The sequence below is a fragment of the Bufo gargarizans genome, chromosome 1 (assembly GCF_014858855.1).
Source record: "Bufo gargarizans isolate SCDJY-AF-19 chromosome 1, ASM1485885v1, whole genome shotgun sequence".
In the NCBI taxonomy this organism is placed as follows: Eukaryota; Metazoa; Chordata; class Amphibia; order Anura; family Bufonidae; genus Bufo; species Bufo gargarizans.
The window spans coordinates 101,040,606-101,062,685 of record NC_058080.1 but is presented as its reverse complement, the minus strand read 5'-3'; the positions used below and the strand labels follow the sequence as shown (position 1 = coordinate 101,062,685).

General features: G+C 46.1%; 1 protein-coding gene across 8 annotated transcripts in view; it reads left to right on the top strand.

Moving 5' to 3' along the window:
* The first annotated feature begins 19,725 nt into the window (after positions 1–19,725).
* The window catches only part of NEK1 (NIMA related kinase 1), a 134,575-nt gene continuing 132,220 nt past the window's right edge, over positions 19,726–22,080 (top strand). For all 8 annotated transcript variants that reach the window (XR_006390272.1, XM_044297066.1, XM_044297088.1 and 5 more), the window contains exon 1: positions 19,726–19,967. Coding sequence is in view for 7 of the 8 variants with exons in the window: in XM_044297066.1 (XP_044153001.1) it covers positions 19,851–19,967 (117 nt within the window). In the remaining variant the exon portion in view is untranslated. The remainder of the gene's footprint in view (positions 19,968–22,080) is intronic.

Below are 22,080 nucleotides of genomic sequence, written 5' to 3'. Positions count from 1 at the left end.
AAAGTCCAAACTATTAAATTCTTAAAAAATATCTCCTATGCGGTGAGCGCCGTAACTGAAATAAATGAATAAAAACCATGCGATTCACCATTTTTTAGTCACCTTGTCACGCCAAAAAATAATATAGGACTGTTCTATTATGGGCCGAACATTTCATAAAATGCACGCAGATTTTTTTGGCGTTTTTTTTCCGCATGGTATTGATTATCGCAATACTTTTTTTATGGTGACGAAAGCTTATCAAAATTTTGGTATCGAAACAACCTTATGCCGATCTGATCGGCGTAGCGTTGTCACGATACCCAAATTTTGATTCGGTTTCGATTTGGCGACTAAAAATTTTATTTGGATCGTAAATTTTTCAGTTCAAGAGCCAATGGCTACTAGGTAATTTTTTTTTTTTTTTTAAGTCTGGAGCACTGTTATGTCATTTCATGCACTTTGCTGTTTAGCCATAATGATTATTTCCGAGGGGGGATTTTTTACCTTGTGTACCTACTGGGGAGCTGCTTATGCGCAGCACTAACTGTATATATATTCATTCATACCTTCAATTTATATATATGTTGTCTTTTATGATGGCATTCAATAAAATATGTCATGATTATACATGTGTGTTCTTGGATTTATGGTAATATCAAATAATGTGTGTTTTCTTTTTTTTTTTTTATAAAATCAGGGGAAAGGGGCATTTTTAAACTTTATTTCTGTTTCACTCTGGGACTTCAACTTTTGGGGGTCTGATTCCCTCTGCAATGCATTACAATACATCTGTATTGTAATGCATTGCCTGTTAGTGTATTACACTGAGTCATACACTAACAGGTTGCCTAGGAGACCCAGCCTGAGGCTGGATCTCATGGGAACCCGTAGAAGGCAGGTCTTCACACCCATTGGGTCCCTGTCACCGCGGAGACCCGATGGGATCCCTCACCCGCCACAAACACTTTCTATGCCGCGGTCAGCGCTAAACACGGCATAGAAGGGGTTAATCCACCAGCATCGCCTTTTACACCGATGTCAGCAGATACAGGAGGGGCCCGGCTAACAGTGCCCGCTCGATCAGCATGACGTAATAGTGCATCAAATTGTGGGAAGTCACCTCCCACTATGACATACTATTATGTCATATGTCAGGAAGGGGTTAATGGTGCTATTTTGTCACGGGTGGAATGGGAATGTAAAGTGGCCCTGGAAAAAAACTAAAAGTGGCCCCATGTTGTGGGCAGGTCCAAATTGACAGAAAGCAGGGCCAACACAATTAGGTGGGGCCAGCATTACCATACTGTGGCAGCTAATAGGACCCCAGAAGAGCTAAATACCACAGTGCAGCACAATATACTGCCCCAGCAGAACCAAATACCGCAGTGCAGCACAATATACTGCCCCAGCAGAACCAAATACCGCAGTGCAGCACAATATGCTGCCGCAGCAGCGCCAAATACCACAGTGCAGCACAATATACTGCCCCAGCAGCGCCAAATACCACAGTGCAGCACAATATACTGCCCCAGCAGAACCCAATACCGCAGTGCAGCACAATATACTGCCCCAGCAGAACCAAATACCGCAGTGCAGCACAATATACTGCCCCAGCAGAACCAATTACCACAGTGCAGCACAAAATACTGCCCCAGCAACACAAATACCACAGTGCAGCACAATATACTGCCCCAGCAGAACCAATTACCACAGTGCAGCACAAAATACTGCCCCAGCAACACAAATACCACAGTGCAGCACAATATACTGCCCCAGCAGAACCAATTACCACAGTGCAGCACAATATACTGCCCCAGCAACACAAATACCACAGTGCAGCACAATATACTGCCCCAGCAGAATTAAATACTTCCCCAGTAACTCTGTTGTGTCCAGCACCAGCTGCCATGTTCTGTCCTACTCCAGTTACCTCAGGATGACAATACAGTTTAATTCAAGAGTCAGGAGGGGAGCGTTAGATCATTACTTAACGGGCTAGCCCCCTTGGCATAGGCTGAGAGGGAAGTTTCCCTGTGAAGTCTATTACCAATCCGCCCTGCATTTTGTGGTACACATAACTTACTGATAAACTTTTAGTGACTCTTTCTGGGAGGAGGGATGGGGAAAAAACAGCAAGACTGTCACTGAGCTTGTACAGTATAAATTTTGCAGTGTTTATTTTTCAGCATAAATAACATGAGAACTTTACTCTCTGGGTCAATACAATTACAGTGATACCAAATACATACAGGTTTTTTTACTACTACTTTTACACAATTAAAACCTTAAAAAAATGTTTATGCATTGCATAGTGCGGGTCGTTACAGACCCAGTATTGTCATATATGTGGAGATTTGACTTTTTGCAATTTTTTCCATTGAAAAGCATTTTTCAATTAAAAAAAAAGGTGTATTTTTTACTTGGAATTTTTTATTTAATAAAACTTTTTTTAAAACCTTTTCAATCCATTTAATAGCCCCACAAGGGGAATATAATAGGCAATCTCTTGATCGTTTCTAAAATACATTGCAGTGTTAATGCAGCGCAATGTATTTTACTGTCAGCGCTATAATGACATCCACCAGAGAGGCGCAGCCTGCTAGGACACGCCTGGGGCTTTCATTAGGCCACAGCCTGCATGCACTGACATTGGCACCCCACAATCTTATTTGAGGGGTGCCAATAAAAGACAAAGGGAGCTCTACGCTGCATGGGAGACCCGTGCAGCGCCTAGACTGGGCCGCCATAAACTAGGCCCCTTAGTGACCACCGTAAAAAGGAGTAGTGGTGGTCACTAAGGGGTTAAAAAGTCACACCTACAGACCTACACCTAACTTTAGAACGCAGCCCACAAAGTGGAGGGAGGAGACTCTCCACAGGTTCAGGAATTATCTGTCCAATCCATTGAGTATGGGTCATACTACCCAGACCCATGGATGATATGTACAGGGTGTGTACAGAGCTTCCTGTTAATCCCATCTCAACATGCTGCAAGATCTGCAGGAAAACCAATACAAATCACCATACGTACCATGCAGCCTACTGTAGGTCACAATACCGGCTGCTCTTCTCCGCAGCATGAGAACACAGATAAGTGCTTCCAAGTGAATGAAAGCTGTAATCCAGTCTCATGATTTGTGCTGGGCACGTGCTTCAGATCATGTGAGCACACATCCATTTATAAAACTTGGTGACTGACCGTGAATGTAAAGGAATGCACTTACATGAGCTAAATTTATAGACAACGGCTTAGGCTACTTTCACATTAGCGTTTTTCTTTTCCGGCATAGATTTCCGTCACAGGGGCTCTATACCGGAAAAGAACTGATCAGGCATATCCCCACGCATTCTGAATGGAGAGTAATCCGTTCAGGATGCCTTCAGTTCAGTCTTTTTGACTGATCAGGCTAAAGAGAAAACCGTATCATGCTACGGTTTTATCTCTGGCAGAAAAAACTAAAGACTTGCCTGAATGCCAGATCCGTCCTTCCGATCTGCGCATGCGCAGACCGGTAAAGATATGAAAAAAGATACAAGACATGACAAGCGGAGAGACGGATCCGTTCTTGCAATGCATTTGTGAGACAGATCTGCATCCATCTCACAAATGCTTTCAGTCACATCCAAATCGGCGGATCCGGCGGGCAATTCAGACGAGGGAACTGCTTGCCGGATCAAACTTCCGCAGTGTGAAAATAGCCTTAAACAGCAATTCCCTATACATTACTGGCATTAACTCCCATGGCGACCCCTTAACAAGCTGAATTTAGAGTATTTTGCTCCTAATATATGTAATAACATGCAATAAGATGTATGCTGTGCCTCCCTTGACATCTATAATGTGACCTGGAAACCCTGGATGGATCCTAGCTGCTCCAGGCTATCTTGTCTATGTATAACCCCTGTGCCTTTTTCCCCCGCATGGTGGTGGATTCCTTCTCTGTGACCCTATGTGTGGGGAGTTTGAACCTTTCTTGAGACCAGGTGCCAGCTGTGTGATACGGCCGGCACCCTCAGCCTACCTTTGTATTTAAGGGTTAATCATAGGCATTGGTGGTGCAGTGGCCTCCCCCTCAGTATTATAATGTTACTTATCTTCATGGGTGACAGCGGCAGCTTCACAGCCCCTCACTGCTATTCTCATTGGTGGCAGCGGCGTCACAGTGAGGTGGGACGGCTCTGGAGAACATGGTGCACACTGAGGGCGGCCTGTGCCATGTTCTCTAACAGATACTAGGCTGCACAGTAGCGCAGCCTAACATAGGAAAATAGCAAATACCTGTATCGTATTGATCCGGGTACAAAAGTATCGATTGGGTATCGAAAATTCGATACCCCATGCAACCCTAGTCAGCGCCCGTACATTGTGGGTTGTAGCCAGGTCTGGATCACGTTCACAATATAGGCCGTGATCCAGGAAGTGGCTGGGGAGCGCAGCGCTGGCCCGGTGGGGACATTGTCATCATAATCGAATGACAGATAAACCCCGCTAACATCACCGCGAACAAGAGTTCATATGAACGCTTATTAGCGATCATCTTGCAGTGTAATGCTGCCGCCAATCACCCGATGAACGCAAAAACGCTAAATTATTAGGTAATAAGAGTCTTTCAACATGTTTTAAAATAATGGTTTCCGGCAGCAGATCGTGCCGTGTAATCACAGGCTGCTGCCAGCAAACAATGAATCAGTATGGGGACGAGTAACTGCATTTAGTGATCACTTGTCCCCATGCCATGGAGGAGATCGCTGCACGTTGTAACAGTGGTCTCCTCCACTAGAGAGCAGGCGATTGTCAGGAAGGAATCCTTCGCCTGCTACATCTGCAGGTGTGATTGGACCTTAAAGGGGTTTTGTCTCGTGGCATTTATCATGTAGAGAAAGTTAATACAAGACACTTACTAATGTATTGCGATTGTCTATATTGATTCCTTTGCTGGCTGGATTCATTTTTCCATCACATTATATACGGCTCGTTTCTAGGGGTTATTCAGCAGCGGTGGCCGTGCTTGCACATTATAGGAAAAAAAGCCAGACTTTCTGGTGGCCGAGACCATGGGAGAGCACATAGACTGGTGCTTTTGCCTGTACTGTGCAAGCACGACCACCGCTGATGGATAGCAGTGTGGTCGTAACCATGGATATAAGCAGTGTATAATGTGATGGAAAAATAAATCCAGCCTGTATGTTTCCGCTGGACCCGGTCCCTGCTGGCCTCTCCCTCGTGTCCACCCAGCTGCAGGTTGCCCACAACTTCAAGTATTTGGGGATTGTGGTTTCATCAAACATTGGGCATTATGTGAAAAATAACATAGATCCACTCCTGAACAAAATGCCTGAAAAAGTCAATGCGTGGTGTAAACTATGTCGAAATAGGTATGAGTAATCTCCTTAAAATGGTTCTTCTGCCAAGGCTTATGTATGTCCTACATAATTCCACAACCGATCTTTTTTAGAAGCCTGATATGGCGTAAAAAACGGGCCAGGATCCAATTGGAGACTTTACAGAGAGGGAACGATGTGGGGGTCTCTCTATTCCTAATCCCTCGCTATATTTTATTTCCTCACTGATGCAACAGCTGAGGGGGAAGGGGAGGACTCCTGGAGATAATGTATCTGCGCAGATGATAGCACACATCATAGAAAATAACTCCCCTGTAGTCCTATTGGAACATGGCCATCTCTCTGACAAGTTGATGGGATATCCCACACTTCAAGGGCTTGTCCGGGTTCAGACCTGAACATGCCTCCATTTTCACCCCGGCAGCCCCCCTGACTTCAGCATTGGAGCAGTTCATGCTCCGATGCTCTCCTTTGTCCTGCGCTAAATCGCGCAGGGCAAAGGCATTTTCAGGAGTTCTCCATGGGGCTGCCAGGAAACCCAGTGACGTCACCGGCACTGATGGGTGGGATTTAGCGCTGCCCTAGCCAGTAAAACAGCTAGGGCAGCGCTAAAGCCCGCCCATGAGAGCAGGTGACGTGACCGAACACACTGCCGGGTGGAAGTTTCCGGCCAGCAGTGTGTTATGAATGATAAACAAAAGAGCCTGTGCCCGTGCCCTGCGCGATTTAGCTGAAGCCGAAGATTTGGTCAGGGCCCCCTCAACAGTATTACACAATAAAATGATATACAGTGACAGTATAGACAGTGTAGAAAACTGATGGAACAGCTTCCGGGCCTGGTCTGAGAGAGCGATCTATACTAGCCACAGGAATGGGAGAGGCATGAAAGGAAGGGGTTGCTAAAAAAATACTGGGGGAGGGGGACCCCATCTGTGGGGCCCAGTCATTTTCTAGCTACGTCACTGCATAGTGTCGTGACTTGCTGTCGATACGGGGCTTCACTCCACTATGAATGAATCCTCAGTTATCTCAAATATTTCGCCTGGAAGGGTTTTTGCCTTGGGAAAGGAGGGGTGTGAGGATTTTGTATCAGCTGCAAAGAGATGGCGTCTTTAAATCATTTGAGCAATTCAGAGATGAGTTTGCCCTCCCCATACCGCCTTTTATCAATTTCTGCGGTTACGACACGCATTCCAGGCTCTGGCAAGGTCAGTGTCGCTTAGGTTACTTTCACAGCGGATCCGTCATGGATCTGCACAGATGGATCTGTTCAGATAATACAACCATCTGCATCCGTTTGTATTATCTGTAACAAACGGAGTCTTTGGAGGACGGATCCGTTTTCTATTGCACCATACTGTGTCAGTGAAAACGGATCCGTCCCCATTGACTTACATTGTGTGTCAGGACGGATCCATTTGGCTCAGTTTCGTCAGACAGTCACCAAAACCTGTCCGTCTCCAAAGCGGAATGGAGGCTGAACTGATGCATTCTGAGCGGATCCTTTTCCATTCAGAATTCATTAGGGCAAAACTGATCCATTTTTTTGGATCGCTTGTGAGAGCCCTGAACGGATCTCACAAACGGGAAGCCAAAACGCCAGTGTCATTGCTACAACAGATTCTCACCAGTGACTCCTTGAGCGGACTAATATCATCCCTATATAGGAACCTGTGTGAGATCCGTGATTCCTTAGTGGTCAAGCAAATATGGGAGGGGGAGGTTGGCTCCATCTCAGAGGAACAATGGAGAGCAGCGCTGGCACGGACCCCTCAGTTATCACTGTGTGAGGCCAGCCAATGTCCCAATTGTTTCTTCTTATCGGACTCCATCCTTTCTGTTCAAGATCAGGGTTAGGAACGATGCCTCCTGCCCCAGATGTGGGGAGAGTCCGCGTCCCTGATACACACGTTCTGGGAGTGTGCGGAGCTTAGGACTTCTTGGACAGGCTAAATACTGGCTTAGGCCCCAGCCCCAGCCCCCATCTAGGGCTGAATTTGTGACCAGAATGTATATACTAAAAGGCAACGCTTGGCCAAGTATACCAAAACTTGGGACAAATGGGTAGCGTCTAGGACCACGGTAATCTAGTCTGACATATGGATCTTTTGGAAAGGGTGGGAGGAGTGACCTCAGAGATGTGTGTGATTTTGGAACAGGGATGGGGAAGGCGAGAAGGTTCTAGATCAGGCATCCTCAAACTGCGGCCCTCCAGCTATTGTAAAACTACAACTCCCACAATGCCCTGCTGTAGGCTGTTCGGGCATGCTGGGAGTTGTAGTTTTGCAACAGCTGGAGGGCCGCAGGTTGAGGATGCCTGTGCTAGATGAATGGTTTATCTTAGACAGGACGGGCGTGGGACTTGGCAATATTCTTCTTCGGTGCTCCATCATATTATACCTGACTTGGCGGGTGGTGCCCGTCTCATCGCTGGTTGGGGGATGGTTAATGCAATTTTAGTATGTACTGCAGATGAAGGGGTATTTTCCTAAGTTATGTAATTTGGGTATCAAAAGCTAGATGTGATACATGATAAATGTCCACTAGGAATGTATGCACCCATCCATGTATTCTCTGATGGGATGGTTTTTCTCTTTTGTTTATGTTCATTGGGAAAAAGCTATTAATAAGAATACACTATAAAAAATAAAAAAAAATAAAAAATAAAAAAGGGGGGGGGGGGGATGAATCCAGCCTGTAACGGAAGCAAGCAATATGGACAATCACAATACATTAGTAAGTGCCTTGTATTAACTTCCTCTACATGATAGATGCCACTTACTGAAGTGAGAGGACCCCTTTAATGGTAGGTCCCTTTACACAGGCAGATGATGGCCCATAATGAGCACCAATCAATAATACAGAAAGTGGATTGGTGCTCATTTACTTTGATTTTTACGACTATTTGCTCACACCCTTCCTATAGATTACAAGGGGAATCCAGAAGACCCCTTTATACAGGCCGATTATATGATAGCTGCTTCATGTAAGGGCTGTTTTAGACGAGCGTGTCCTTTCCAGGAATCACACTCCGCGAGCGTGATCCTCCGTTCTGGACACTGCTCGTCTTGCAGGAGCGCACAGCATTATACTGATTTATAATGCTGTGTGCCTCTGCCTCATGTTCTTGCTACAGAATCATAGTGACAGCTTTATGTCAGTATGATCCTGCAGAAGGAAGGTCAGGCGGAGGCACACAGCATTATTAGGCCTCTTACACACGGCCATTGTGCTTCCGTTCCGCCCAAAAATTTTACTTGCTCTATCTTTTTGCGGAACTGACGGATCACAGACCCGTCTGGATTCGTTCTGGCCGCCGCACGGACGTTGCCTGTGCATTTGGGGACTGCAAATTGCAGTCCCCAATGAACGGAACCACAACGGCCATGTGCAAGAGGCCTAAATCAGTATAAGGGCGTGTGCTCCTGCAAGACGAGCAGTGTCCAGAACTGAGGATCACACTCGCGGAGTGTGATTTCCGCTGTTGAAACTCAAGTTCGCTCATCCCTAGTCACGACTCCTGGGGGCGCACGCTGATCAGGAATACACTGCTATGTAGCATGCAACACACAACTGGTCCTACTAAAGTCTGTCTGTACCCGCCCCAGCCTAAACTCTGCAAAGCATCAGGGCCCCACAGACCTGAACCTCGTACACAGACATGGGGGGGGGGGGGGGAGACTTATCAAAACTGGTGTAAAGGAGAACTGGCAAAGGAGCTGTAAAAAATGAAGGGTGGAATCTGATTGGTTGCTCACGCGGAGCCCGGTCTCTCCAGCCCAGAGCCTTTGGTAGACACGAGGCCGGTCATGGTCTCTGGCAGCTTTTAGTTAAAAAAAAGAAAGTTGTCCAAGTGGCTTCACAGGGAAGTGGCCGCACATGACTGGCCTGGTACAAGGTCCTATAGCACTAGAGGCACTCCTCAGCCCCTCTCCCGCTTACTGCCTACTGTCAGCATCCAGTACCGGACAGGCCGCTCCGTCACCTGAGGTCCGCTCTGTGGCTGCTGTCCAGGCCTCCTACCTGAGCGCGGTGTCCGGGGGCACTGCCTGCTCCCCCGGCTGCAGTATGCCGCATCCTCTCCCTCCTCCGCCTTGTACTAATGTGCGGGAGGTTGCGGTCGGCGGACGGTGCGGTGCGTCAGATGGGGTCTGAGGGCATCTGTGGTCTGCGCTACCTGACGGAGGAGGAACTGCACATCCGGCCGCGCTTCCGGGCAGCTGCTGAAGCTGTTGCTAGGGTGGATCGGGCGTTGCTAGGGAAGGCCTCATCCATCAGCTGGGCGCAGGGACTGACTGGGCACTGATGTCTCTATCCATCCAGGGCGAGGAGCTATGTCCACCGCTGCAACCAATTTTGTTATATGGCTCCAAACAATCATAATTGAAAAATAAGGCATTTTGTTAAGTGCTCATGCACTGGAGACGTATTTTTTGTCTGCATTCAAAACGCATTTCTTGCAGGTCAGATGTGGACCTATTCACTTGAATGGGGCCGCATCATTATATTCGTTACGTGGAATCCGCAAAAAGACAGAACATGTCCTATTTTTCTCTGTTTAACGGACAAGGATAGGACTGTTCTATAGAGACCAGGACATTCCGCAAATCCGGTGTCCGTGCTTTGTGAATCCATGCTACGATCGTGTGCATGAGCCCTAACTCTGATTATAAATGTCCCCTCCAGGTACCTATAGCTCTGGGGTGGACCTCTCTGTCCTCATGGTAACGGACAAACTGTGTGGTCAGATCGCGTCTGTCTGGCCTGTACTTCTATGTACTTCCCCTACTATATGTTGGGATATGTTCACACAATGGAGCTTTCCCTGGAAATCTGCTATGGCTGACCCTTTCATTTCTGTCCCGATTCTGCACGCCACAGACTTGCCTGCAGATTTCTCCCATTCAGTAGGGATACGGACACAGCTACACGGCGACATTTCATATAATGTATGTCAATGGTGTTGCAGTGTGACAGTCGCATAAAATCCAACACTGCTGATCTGATGTTGCAAGTCGCGTGTCTTTTACTCCATTGAGTTCAATGTAAGTCGCACAACATGTGACTCACCTGCAATGTGGGTATGACTTGGCTATGTTTTCACAGCCAAATCTCAGCCCTATAAGGCTGAATTCACATGGACGAGTTTTCCGCCCGGGTGCGATGCGCGAGTTGAACGCATTGCACCCGCACTGAATCAGGACCCATTCATTTCTATGGGGCTGTTCACATTCGCAGCAAGCTCTATTTTCTGCGTTTTCCACGCAACGCAGGCCCCATAGGCCTCTTTCACACGGGCGTTGCGGGAAAAGGTGCGGGTACGTTGCGGGAACATGCGCAATTTTTCCGCGCAAGTGCAAAACATTGTAATGTGTTTTGCACGCGCGTGAGAAAAATTGGCATGTTTGGTACCCAAACCCAAACTTCTTCACAGAAGTTCGGGCTTGGGATCGGTGTTTTATAGATTGTATTATTTTCCCTTATAACATGGTTTTTCACGCAGCACTGGTCCCTTAGGCTGGGTTCACAGGGGCGTTGCGGGAAAAGGTGCGGGTGCGGGAGCGGGAACATGCACGATTTTTCCGTGCGAATGCAAAACATTGTAATGCGTTTTGCACACGCGTGAGAAAAATCGGTATGTTTGGTACCCAAACCTGAACTTCTTCACAGAAGTTCGGGTTTGGGATCGGGGTTGTGTAGATTGTATTATTTTCCCTTATAACATGGTTATAAGGGAAAATAATAGCATTCTTAATACAGAATGCTAAGTACAATGGTGCTGGAGGGATTAAAAAAAAAATTTAAAAAATTTAACTCGCCTTAATCCACTTCCTCGCGCAGCCGGCATCTCTTCTGTCTTCTTTGCCGTGTACAGGAAAAGGACCTGTGAAGACAGAAGAGATGCCGGCTGCGCGAGCAAGTGGATTAAGGCGAGTTAAATCATTATTATTTTAACCCCTCCAGCGGTATTGGACACCGTGATGGACCATGTGATTGGAGCATGTGATCCGATGTCACCACAGGTCCTTTAGCCGGTAGTTCATCATTAAAGAAGTAAAGAAGAGACCGGGAACTGCGCGATCAAGAGGAGAAGGTGAGTTAATTTTTTTTATTTTTTTTAACCCTCAATTGACCACCTACTAAGCATTCTGTATTCAGAATGCTATTATTTTCCCTTCTAACCATGTTAGAAGGGAAAATAATACAGTGAATAGACTGTTACCTAGCAACCATGCGTGAAAATCGCACCGCATCCGCACTTGCTTGCGATTTTCACTCAGCCCCATTGACTTCTATAGGGCCTGCGTTGCGTTATAAACGCACAATATAGAGCATGCTGCGATTTTCACGCAACGCACAAGTGATGCGTGAAAATCACCGCTCATGTGCACAGCCCCATAGAAATAAATGGGTCCAGATTCAGTGCGGGTGCAATGCGTTCACCTCCAGCATTGCACCCGCGCGGAAATCTCGCCCGTGTGAACTCAGCCTTAGGCTGGTTTCACACGGGCGTTGCGGAAAAATGTGCGGGTGCGTTGCGGAAACACCCGCGATTTTTCCGCGCGAGTGCAAAACATTGTAATGCGTTTTGCACTCGCGTGAGAAAAATCGCGCATGTTTGGTACCCAAACCCGAACTTCTTCACAGAAGTTCGGGCTTGGGATTGATGTTCTGAAGATTCTATTATTTTCCCTTATAACATGGTTATAAGGGAAAATAATAGCATTCTGAATACAGAATGCTTAGTATAATAGCGCTGGAAGGGTTAAAAAAAAATAAAAACGTTAACTCACCTTATCCCCATGATCGTGTAGTTCCCGGTCGGTCTCTTCTTTAGCTGTGGGCTTGGGCTGAATGACCTTTGGTGATGTCAGATCACATGCTCCAATCACATGGTCCATCACCATGGTGATGGAGCATGTGATCTGACATCACCACAGGTCCTTTAGTCACAGCTAAAGAAGAGACCGACCGGGAACTAGGCGATCATGGGGATAAGGTGAGTTAACTTTTTTATTTTTTTTAACCCTCCCAGCACTATTATACTAAGCATTCTGTAGTCAGAATGCTATTATTTTCCCTTATAACCATGTTATAAGGGAAAATAATACAGTGAATAGACTGTCACCTAGAACCCATGCGTGAAAATCGCACCGCATCCGCACTTGCTTGCGGATGCTTGCGATTTTCACGCAACCCCATTCATTTCTATGGGACCTGCGTTACGTGAAAAACGCAGAATATAGAACATGCTGCGATTTTCACGCAACGCATAAGTGTTGCGTGAAAATCACCGCTCATGTGAACAGCCCCATAGAAATGAATGGGTCAGGATTCAGTGCGGGTGCAATGCGTTCAACTCACGCATCGCACCCGCACGGAAATCTCGCCCGTGTGAAAGGGGCCTTAGAAGTGAATGGGGCTTCAGTGAAAAACACATTGCATCTGGAAGCAAGTGTAGATGAAATGCGTTTTTTACTGGTGGTTGCTAAAAGATGTTTGTAAACCTTCAGTTTTTTATCACGCGCGTGAAAAACGCATTGCATCCGCGTGGAAAAAACTGAACAACTGAACGCAATCACAGACAAAACTGACTGAACTTGCTTGCAAAATGGTGTGAGTTTCACTGAACGCATCTGGAGCCAATCTGCCATGCTCGTGCGAAAGAGGCCATAGTGGTGGCCACACTCCACCAGGACCACCTGACACATGGAACTATATTTGTGACTGGGGTTGTCTGACTTCAGCAAGTGACATTTATCTTGTAGAGAAAGTTAATACAAGGCACTTACTAATGTATTGTTATTATCCATATTGCCTCCTTTGCTGGCTGGATTCATTTTTCCATCACATTATACACTGCTCGTTTCCATGGTTATGACCATCCTATAATCCAACAGAGGTGGCCGTGCTTGCATACTACGGACAAAAAGCACCAGCCTATGTGCAATCTCGCAGGCCCGGCGGCACAACAGAGGCTGGCCCTTTTCCTATAGTGTGCACGCACGGCCACTGCTGCTGGATTTAACTGGTGGTCTTAACTATAGAAACGAGTAGTGTATAATGTGATGGAAAAATAATTCAAACCAGCAAAAGAGGCAATATGGAAAATCACAATACATTAGTAAGTGCCTTGTATTAAAGTGGTTCTGTAGTTCTTTTTAACTGATGATCCATCATCAGCATCTGATCGGCGGGGGTCCGACAGCCAGGACCCCCGCCGATCAGGTGTTTGAGAAGGCAGCGGCACTCCAGAAGCGCACGGCCTTCTCACTGTTTACCGCAGACCCTCTGACATCACGACTAGTATTACTGGCCTGGGCGGGGCTAAACCCCATTCAAGTGAACGGAGCTTCAGGCCAGTGATACTAGTCGTGACGTCACTGGGCCTAAGGAAAACAGAGAGGAGGCCTGCCAATCAGATGCTGATCTATGCAGAGGATAGATCATCAGTTAAAGGGATTCTGTCACCTGGATTTTGGGTATAGAGCTGCAGACATGGGCTGCTAGATCGCCGCTAGCACATCCGCAATATCCAGTCCCCATAGCTCTCAGTGCTTTTAGTGTGTCAAAAAAAATATTTTATATATATGTAAATGAGGCTACTAACTTTTCCGGAGCCCAGCCACACCCACTGTGAAGGAGCCCAGCACCACCCCGCATACTCCGAATCTCCTCCTTGCTCCCCGACGTCACAAAGCTAGAGCGCCGTAATCTCGCGATGCGCGAGCTACCGCATGCGCAGTGTCGGCATAGTATTCCTTCCTTCCCTGTGCTGGCATCAGCCTCAGGGAACGAACTGTGCATGCGCTAGCTCGCGCATCGCGAGATTACGGTGCTCTAGCTTTGTGACGTCGGGGAGCAAGGGGCAGATTCGGAGGATGCGGGGCGGTGCTGGGCTCCTTCACAGTGGGCGTGGGTGGGCTCAGAGTCAGAGAACGCTGGAGGAGATAGGACTCATCTAAGGTTCATTTACATATCTATAAAATCATTTATTTTTACACAATAAAAGCACACAGAGCTATGGGCACTGGATATTGTGGACGTGCTAGCGGCGGTCTAGCAGCCCATGTCCTCAGCTCTATACACAAAACCCAGGTGACACAATCCCTTTAAAAAAGAACTGCAAAACTGCTTTAAAGGGTTTCTACCACCAGAAATGCTGTTATGTAGCTGACTGACAGCGATGTGCTAATGTCAGCACTACATAACAGTATGATTTAGAACTCCCCGCCTGCCGCCGTTCCCTCAAAATAATGGCTTTTATAATAAGCTACTAAGCCTCTAGGTGCTAGTGGGGCGTTGCTGCAGCACCTAGAGGCTCCGTCTTCGCACCCTTTGGCACGCCCATGTCCAGTTGATTGACGTCCTAGTTCTACTCAGTGCCCCGTAAATCCCACGCCTGCGCCGTCCCGTTTAGTACACGGCGCAGGCGCAGTGAGGAAGCCGGCGGCAGGAGCGTGTCCTTCACTCACTGCGCCTGCACCGAATACTAAAGGGGATGGCGCAGGCGTGGGATTTACGGGGCACTGAGTAGAATTAGGACGTCAATCAACTGGACATGGGCGTGCCAAAGGGTGCGAAGACGGAGCCTCTAGGTGCTGCAGCAACGCCCCACTAGCACCCAGAGGCTTAGTAGCATATTATAAAAGTCTTCATTTTGAGGGAACGGCGGCAGGCAGGGAGTCATAAAGCATACTGTTATGTACTGCTGACGGCCTGATACATAACGATTTTTCTGATGACAGAAACCCTTTATCTACATGATAAATGCCATTCGCTGAAGGGAGACAGCCCCCAGCAAAGAAATACAGCTCAGTCACCACTCGATTCATGTGATTACTATGTAGCTCATGCTTGTTTTCTGTAATACTTTCAAACAAAAAAAAAAAAAACGAATAAAATGTATTGGAAAAAATATATATATATTGCTCCACCGGCTGAAGGATTCGTGCTGTGCTCAGGTCGCTGGGGAGAACGCCCAATTGTAAACCAACAAAGGGTGTGGCATCCAGCACCAGAATCCGTTCCCAAAGCATTTCCAGTCAAGACTTTATTAAATCCTGATTAAAATAATCCAGCAGCTGTGGGATTTTAATCTGAATTTAATAAAGTCTTGAAGATATCTTTAACTGGAGTTGCTTTGGGAACGGATTCTGGTGCTGAATGCCACATCCTTTAGTGGGGGAGATTTATCAAACTGGTGTAAAGTAGAACTCGAGTATATGCCCGTAGCAACCAATCAGGTTTTACATTTCATTTTGCAAAGGAGCTTAGAAAAATGAATAATGGCATTTGATTGGTGGCTATTTTCCTCCGTCATTCTCTTCAAGTATCTCATGGACGTTGCAGGTCAGTGCACCTTTTGTAACATGAAAGACATATATGGGGTCATTTATCAAACTGGTCTAAAGTAGAACTGGCTTAGTTGCCCATAGTAACCAATCAGATTCCACCTTTCATTTTTCAAAGGAGCTGTAAAAAATGAAAGGTGGACTCTGATTGGTCGCTATGGGCAACTAAGCCAGTTCTACTTTACACCAGTTTGATAAATGACCCCATGTATCTGTATGTTTGTGGCAGTTTCCATAGAGACACATGGACATATGTAAGAGCTGCAAACAATAAATCGTTAGAATTTTTTAATCAAGTTGCTTCACTTTTATCAAAAGGGAATGACAGACCTTGGTATTAAACAAAGAGCACAGTGAGATTCCTTCTCATCTGATGATTCAGACGCTTCTTCCCCCATCCAGATCTGTGGCTCCGTTGCAGAGATATCACGTCTATTCTGATATGCAAATTAGATCTTTGGTGCAACGAGGGTGTAACCCTTGCACCTTGTCACATCAAAAGCTCTTCCCTGTATTATGGATAGCACTGCCCACCAGCTGTTAGTGACAGGGCCAGCAGGTGCCGTCACTTCAGGAAATGGCGTATTCGCCGTACAGCACTGGGATGAAGTCTGTACTGTGGAGCCCTGTACTATACGGCGAGTGCGCCAATTCCTGAAGTGATGGCACATCCATGTGAACACAGACGAGGCGAGATTATATCACCAGTCTGCAAAACAGGAAAAACGTATTTATTAACACCGTCAGTGCATACATGAAGTTTCCACAGGATCCAAACAATGGAAGATCATATATAGGAACTGGTGTCTTTCTATATTCTGGGTGTTTCAGTCCTCACAATGCAGGACCTCTGCAATTCGACTGGGCATGCTCTCAATCAACTTCTGGGCCAATTCCTGACTGATAGCAATCCATTCTTTCATAATCACTTCTTGGAGTTTGTCAGAATTAGTGGGTTTTTGTTTGTCCACCTGCCTCTTGAGGATTGACCACAAGTTCTCAATGGGATTAAGATCTGGGGAGTTTCCAGGCCATGGACCCAAACTGTCAATGTTTTGGTCCCCGAGCCACTTAGTTATCACTTTTGCCTTATGGAACGGTGCTCCATCGTGCTGGGAAATGCATTGTTCCTCACCAAACTGTTTTTGGATTGTTGGAAGAAGTTGCTGTTGGAGGGTGTTTTGGTACCTTTCTTTATTCATGGCTGTGTTTTGGGGCAAAATTGTGAGTGAGCCCACTCCCTTGGATGAGAAGCAACCCCACACATGAATGGTCTCAGGATGCTTTACTGTTGGCATGACACAGAACTGATGGCAGCGCTCACCTTTTCTTCTCTGGACAAGCCTTTTTCCTGATGCCCCAAACAATCAGAAAGAGGCTTCATCGGAGAATATGACTTTGCCCCAGTCCTCAGCAGTCCATTCACCATATTTTCTGCAGAAGATCAATCTGTCCCTGATGATTTTTTTGGAGAGAAGTGGCTTCTTTGCTGCCCTTCTTGACACCAGGCCATCTTCCAAAAGTCTTCGCCTCACTGTGCGTGCAGATGCGCTCACACCTGCCTGCTGCCATTCCTGAGCAAGCTCTGCACTGGTGGCACTCCGATCCCCCAGCTGAATCCTCTTTAGGAGACGATCCTGGCACTTGCTGGACTTTCTTGGACGCCCTGAAGCCTTCTTAACAAGAATTGAACCTCTTTCCTTGAAGTTCTTGATGATCCTATAAATTGTTGATTGAGGTGCAATCTTAGTAGCCACAATATCCTTGCCTGTGAAGCCATTTTTATGCAACGCAATGATGGCTGCACGCGTTTCTTTGCAGGCCACCATGGTTAACAATGGAAGAACAATGATTTCAAGCATCATCCTCCTTTTAACAGGTCAAGTCTGCCATTTTAACCCAATCAGCCTGACATAATGATCTCCAGCCTTGTGCTCGTCAACATTCTCACCTGAGTTAACAAGACGATTACTGAAATGATCTCAGCAGGTCCTTTAATGACAGCAATGAAATGCAGTGGAAAGGATTTTTTGGGATTAAGTTAATTTTCATGGCAAAGAAGGACTATGCAATTCATCTGATCACTCTTCATAACATTCTGAAGTAGATGCAAATTGCTATTATAAAAACTTAAGCAGCAACTTTTCCAATTTCCAATATTTATGTAATTCTCAAAACTTTTGGCCACGACTGTACATGACTGAAGGATAACATACAGACTCCTCTGGATGCCATGCGTGTGCTGTCAGTCTTTTTTAACTGATCCATTGAGGGTCATTTATCAAAGACAGGAGTTTTACCCCAGAGGCGAGGGGCCATCGGCCCACCATGAAGGGTCTACGGCCTTTCCGCTCCTGATTCTGACACTTTTCAGCGCAAAGCGAAGCCAAGATCCCCACGTTCTTCTGACGAGTGAAGGGAATGCCATTACAAGCTGGGATGCAATGAACAATGCTCAAGATTTCTCCCCCACTTGTAATAGTGTTCATCGTCTTGAGGGTACAGCTAAAAGGCAAATGTGTCGCGTGACATTTCATGTAATGTACTACAATGGGGTCACAACACTACATTGCCAAAAACCCATCCATCCATTTTTTGCCATGGTCACCTTCACAGAATGTCGCATTGTGACGCCATTTACATACCTTACATATAAATGATATGAAATGTCATGATATTATATGAAATGTATGTTAATTTCATATTTAATAATATATAATGTCACGCATCAAATGTCACCATGTAGCCATAGTCTACGGGACCTCATGTAGCCAGAATGTTGCAGGACATACGCCTTCATTGCCTGGTGTTTTTTCCCCACAGACCTCTATTTTCTGAAATACCAATGTGTGTGTTTTTTTTTTTTAGGCTACTTTCACACCTGCGTTTAGGTGCGGATCCGTCTGGTATCTGCACAGACGGATCCGCACCTATAATGCAAACGCTTGTAGCCGTTCAGAACGGATCCGTTTGCATTACCATGAACAAAAAAATAAATAATGCAAACAGATCCGTTTTAACTTACATTGAAAGTCAATGGGAGAACGGATCCGTTTTCAATTGCACCATATTGTGTCAGTAAATGTTACATTGTAAGTCAGGATGGATCCGTTTGGCTCAGTTTCGTCAGACGGACAACAAAACGCAGCCAATGTATTTCCCTATATGGCTCTAGAGAGCTTTGTTCACATCACTGTTCAGCCTTTCCGTTCTCCTGCTCCGTTTAGGACGGATTCGGCACATAACTGAGCCGAACGGAGTCCACGGGCCCCATAGATAGTGTTGAGGGAACTTGTGTTTTAAGTTCGGTGTCTAAAGTTTGGGTTCGGGTTATCGAAGTATCCCGTTATGGATTCTAAATTCCGTTATGGTCCGTGGTAGCGGAATCCATAACGGGATACTTCAATAACCCGAACCCGAACTTAAAACACAAGTAATGGTAAGGTTTCCGCTCAGAAGAAGATTTTTGAAGGGGAGACAAGTCCTGCTTTTCAGGGGGTACATACTTTCCTATTATAAAAAAAAAGAATGCCCCCAAAAAAGCTACAAAAACATTGATAAAAGGCATTCTTTAGACTTTTTATGGGACAAAACTGTGTGGCAGCACCCAAACAGGACTAAGCTGCAGTACCAGACACAGACACATGGACACAGTGGCACTATAGCAGTGAAGGGGTCGCTGGTCCTCCACAGGGGCTATCCATTGTCCATAGCCTGAAAAACCAGGAAACGTATTTCATCAGAGCATCTTACAACCGTCCTATAGAACACATAAAAAGTCTGTAACACTCTGCACCCAATGCACGAAAATACCTAAGAACGATATTCCTTTGTATCCATAGCAACAGGAGAAAAAAATGATACTGTGACTTTCTTTTCCAGTTCTGATGCACAAAGTCCGCCGCGTACCGCAGAGCATCCTGCCAGTTCCAGACATGGCCGCCCGCGCCTCAGGCCTATAGAATGTGCAGTAAAGTTGCCAGTAGCAGGAGGTTCGAGCAGCGCCGCGCTGGCAGTGACGTCATCAGTGCGACGCACGCTGTCTGCTCGCTGCCCAGCAACCGCTAACATCACACAGCGGGCCGGCCATCGCGTGCGCCGCATTCCGCTACCCCACGCAGAGCTGCGCCCTTTCCTTTCCTGACAGTCATGCCGTAGTGATAGGGCACCATGAACAAGTACGTGAGAGTCAGCAAGATCGGCGAGGGCTCGTTTGGTAGGGCCATCCTGGTGAAATCCAAGGAAGATGGCAAGCAGTATGTCATCAAGGAGATCAGCATCTCTAAGGTGGGTGCTGGTGTCCACCATGTAATGCCATGCAGTGCAGGCAATCATCACTGCACACCAGGTGTGATAAATGGCCATGGCTGACCTGGGTGTGTCCTCCCTGCTTTCTGTGCAGGATCTCATTAGAGGCCTGGTGTCTCCATCACTGCCCTTTGTGGTCAGGATGATGTCATTGGCATGGTAACGAGCTTCAAGGCTGGAGAGGATGTACAGGGCAGGGACTTTATAATTCATTATCCATAGGCCTGATGATCACAATGAAGGGTATGAACCTCATGTATAAGATCTAAAACCCCAAATACATTTTTGTCCAATTATTTTGCATTGAACCAGAGAAATGTACTTAGTTGTCCCTGCTATATTGCTATATTGATATACAGGGTTATTATACCGTGTATACCTGTTATCTGTCTATATAACTGGACTCTTTTATATTGGCTTGAAAGAGGCCATTGTGGCCAAAATGTTGCTATTCATTGCATTTACACTCATTCTTAGGGTCCATTCACACGTCCGTTTTTTCTTTCCTGATCTGTTCCGTTTTTTCAGGAACAGATCTGGACCAGATCTGGACCCATTTATTTTCAATGGGTCCTCCTGAAAAAAAACGGACAGCACAATGTCAGATTTTTTTCAGGACCCATTGAAAATTAATGGGTCCAGATCTGGTCCAGATCTGTTCCTGAAAAAACGGAACAGATCAGGAAAGAAACAACGGACGTGTGAATGGACCCTTAAAGGGATTTTTTTTGTTATAGTGATTTTTAAGCAAGTGCGCACAGCCTGCCTGCTGTTCGCTGCCTCCATCATCCAGTGCCTGCACTGTTTTCTTCCAGGGGTGAATGGATATGTGCAACACCCCATACAATGACTAGGCTCAGTGATGATGTGGTCACAAGCAGCAATCAGTCATTGGCTGGAACGGTGCATGTGACCACGCCGATGCACTCTTGCATGTACTTAATGCAGGGACCAGAACATGGAGAAAGCGGAGGCAGCAAAGAGGACCAGAGCAGCTTGGAGCAGGTAACTATCCTTCGTTCTCAGCAGGCAGGTTGTGGGCACTTGCTTAAAAATGATTATAACTAGAAAAAGCTTTAGTAATACTGAAGACCAACCTGTGTACAGCTATCAGTGACTGACAGCTATTTATGTATACATACTTACACAGAGAATGCTATCAATCACTGATAACGCCTCCCCGTGTACAGCTATCAGTGACTGACAGCTGTCTCTGTATACACACTTACACAGAGAATACTATCAATCACTGATAACACCCCCTGTGTACAGCTATCAGTGACTGACAGCTATTTATGTATACACACTTACACAGAGAATGCTATCAATCACTGATAACACCCCCCTGTGTACAGCTATCAGTGACTGACAGCTATCTATGTATACACACTTACACAGAGAATGCTATCAATCACTGATAACGCCTTCCCATGTACAGCTATCAGTGACCGACAGCTGTCTCTGTATACACACTTACACAGAGAATACTATCAATCACTGATAACACCCCCCTGTGTACAGCTATCAGTGACTGACAGCTATCTATGTATACACACTTACACAGAGAATGCTATCAATCACTGATAACGCCTTCCCATGTACAGCTATCAGTGACTGACAGCTATTTATATATACATACTTACACAGAGAATGCTATCAATCACTGATAACACCCTCCTGTGTACAGCTATCAGTGACTGACAGCTATCTATGTATACACACTTACACAGAGAATGCTATCAATCACTGATAACACCCCCCTGTGTACAGCTATCAGTGACTGACAGCTATCTATGTATACACACTTACACAGAGAATGCTATCAGTCACTGATAACGCCTCCCCGTGTACAGCTATCAGTGACTGACAGCTATTTATGTATACACACTTACACAGAGAATGCTATCAATCACTGATAACGCCTCCCCGTGTACAGCTATCAGTGACTGACAGCTATTTATGTATACACACTTACACAGAGAATGCTATCAATCACTGATAACACCCCCCTGTGTACAGCTATCAGTGACTGACAGCTATCTATGTATACACACTTACACAGAGAATGCTATCAATCACTGATAACGCCTCT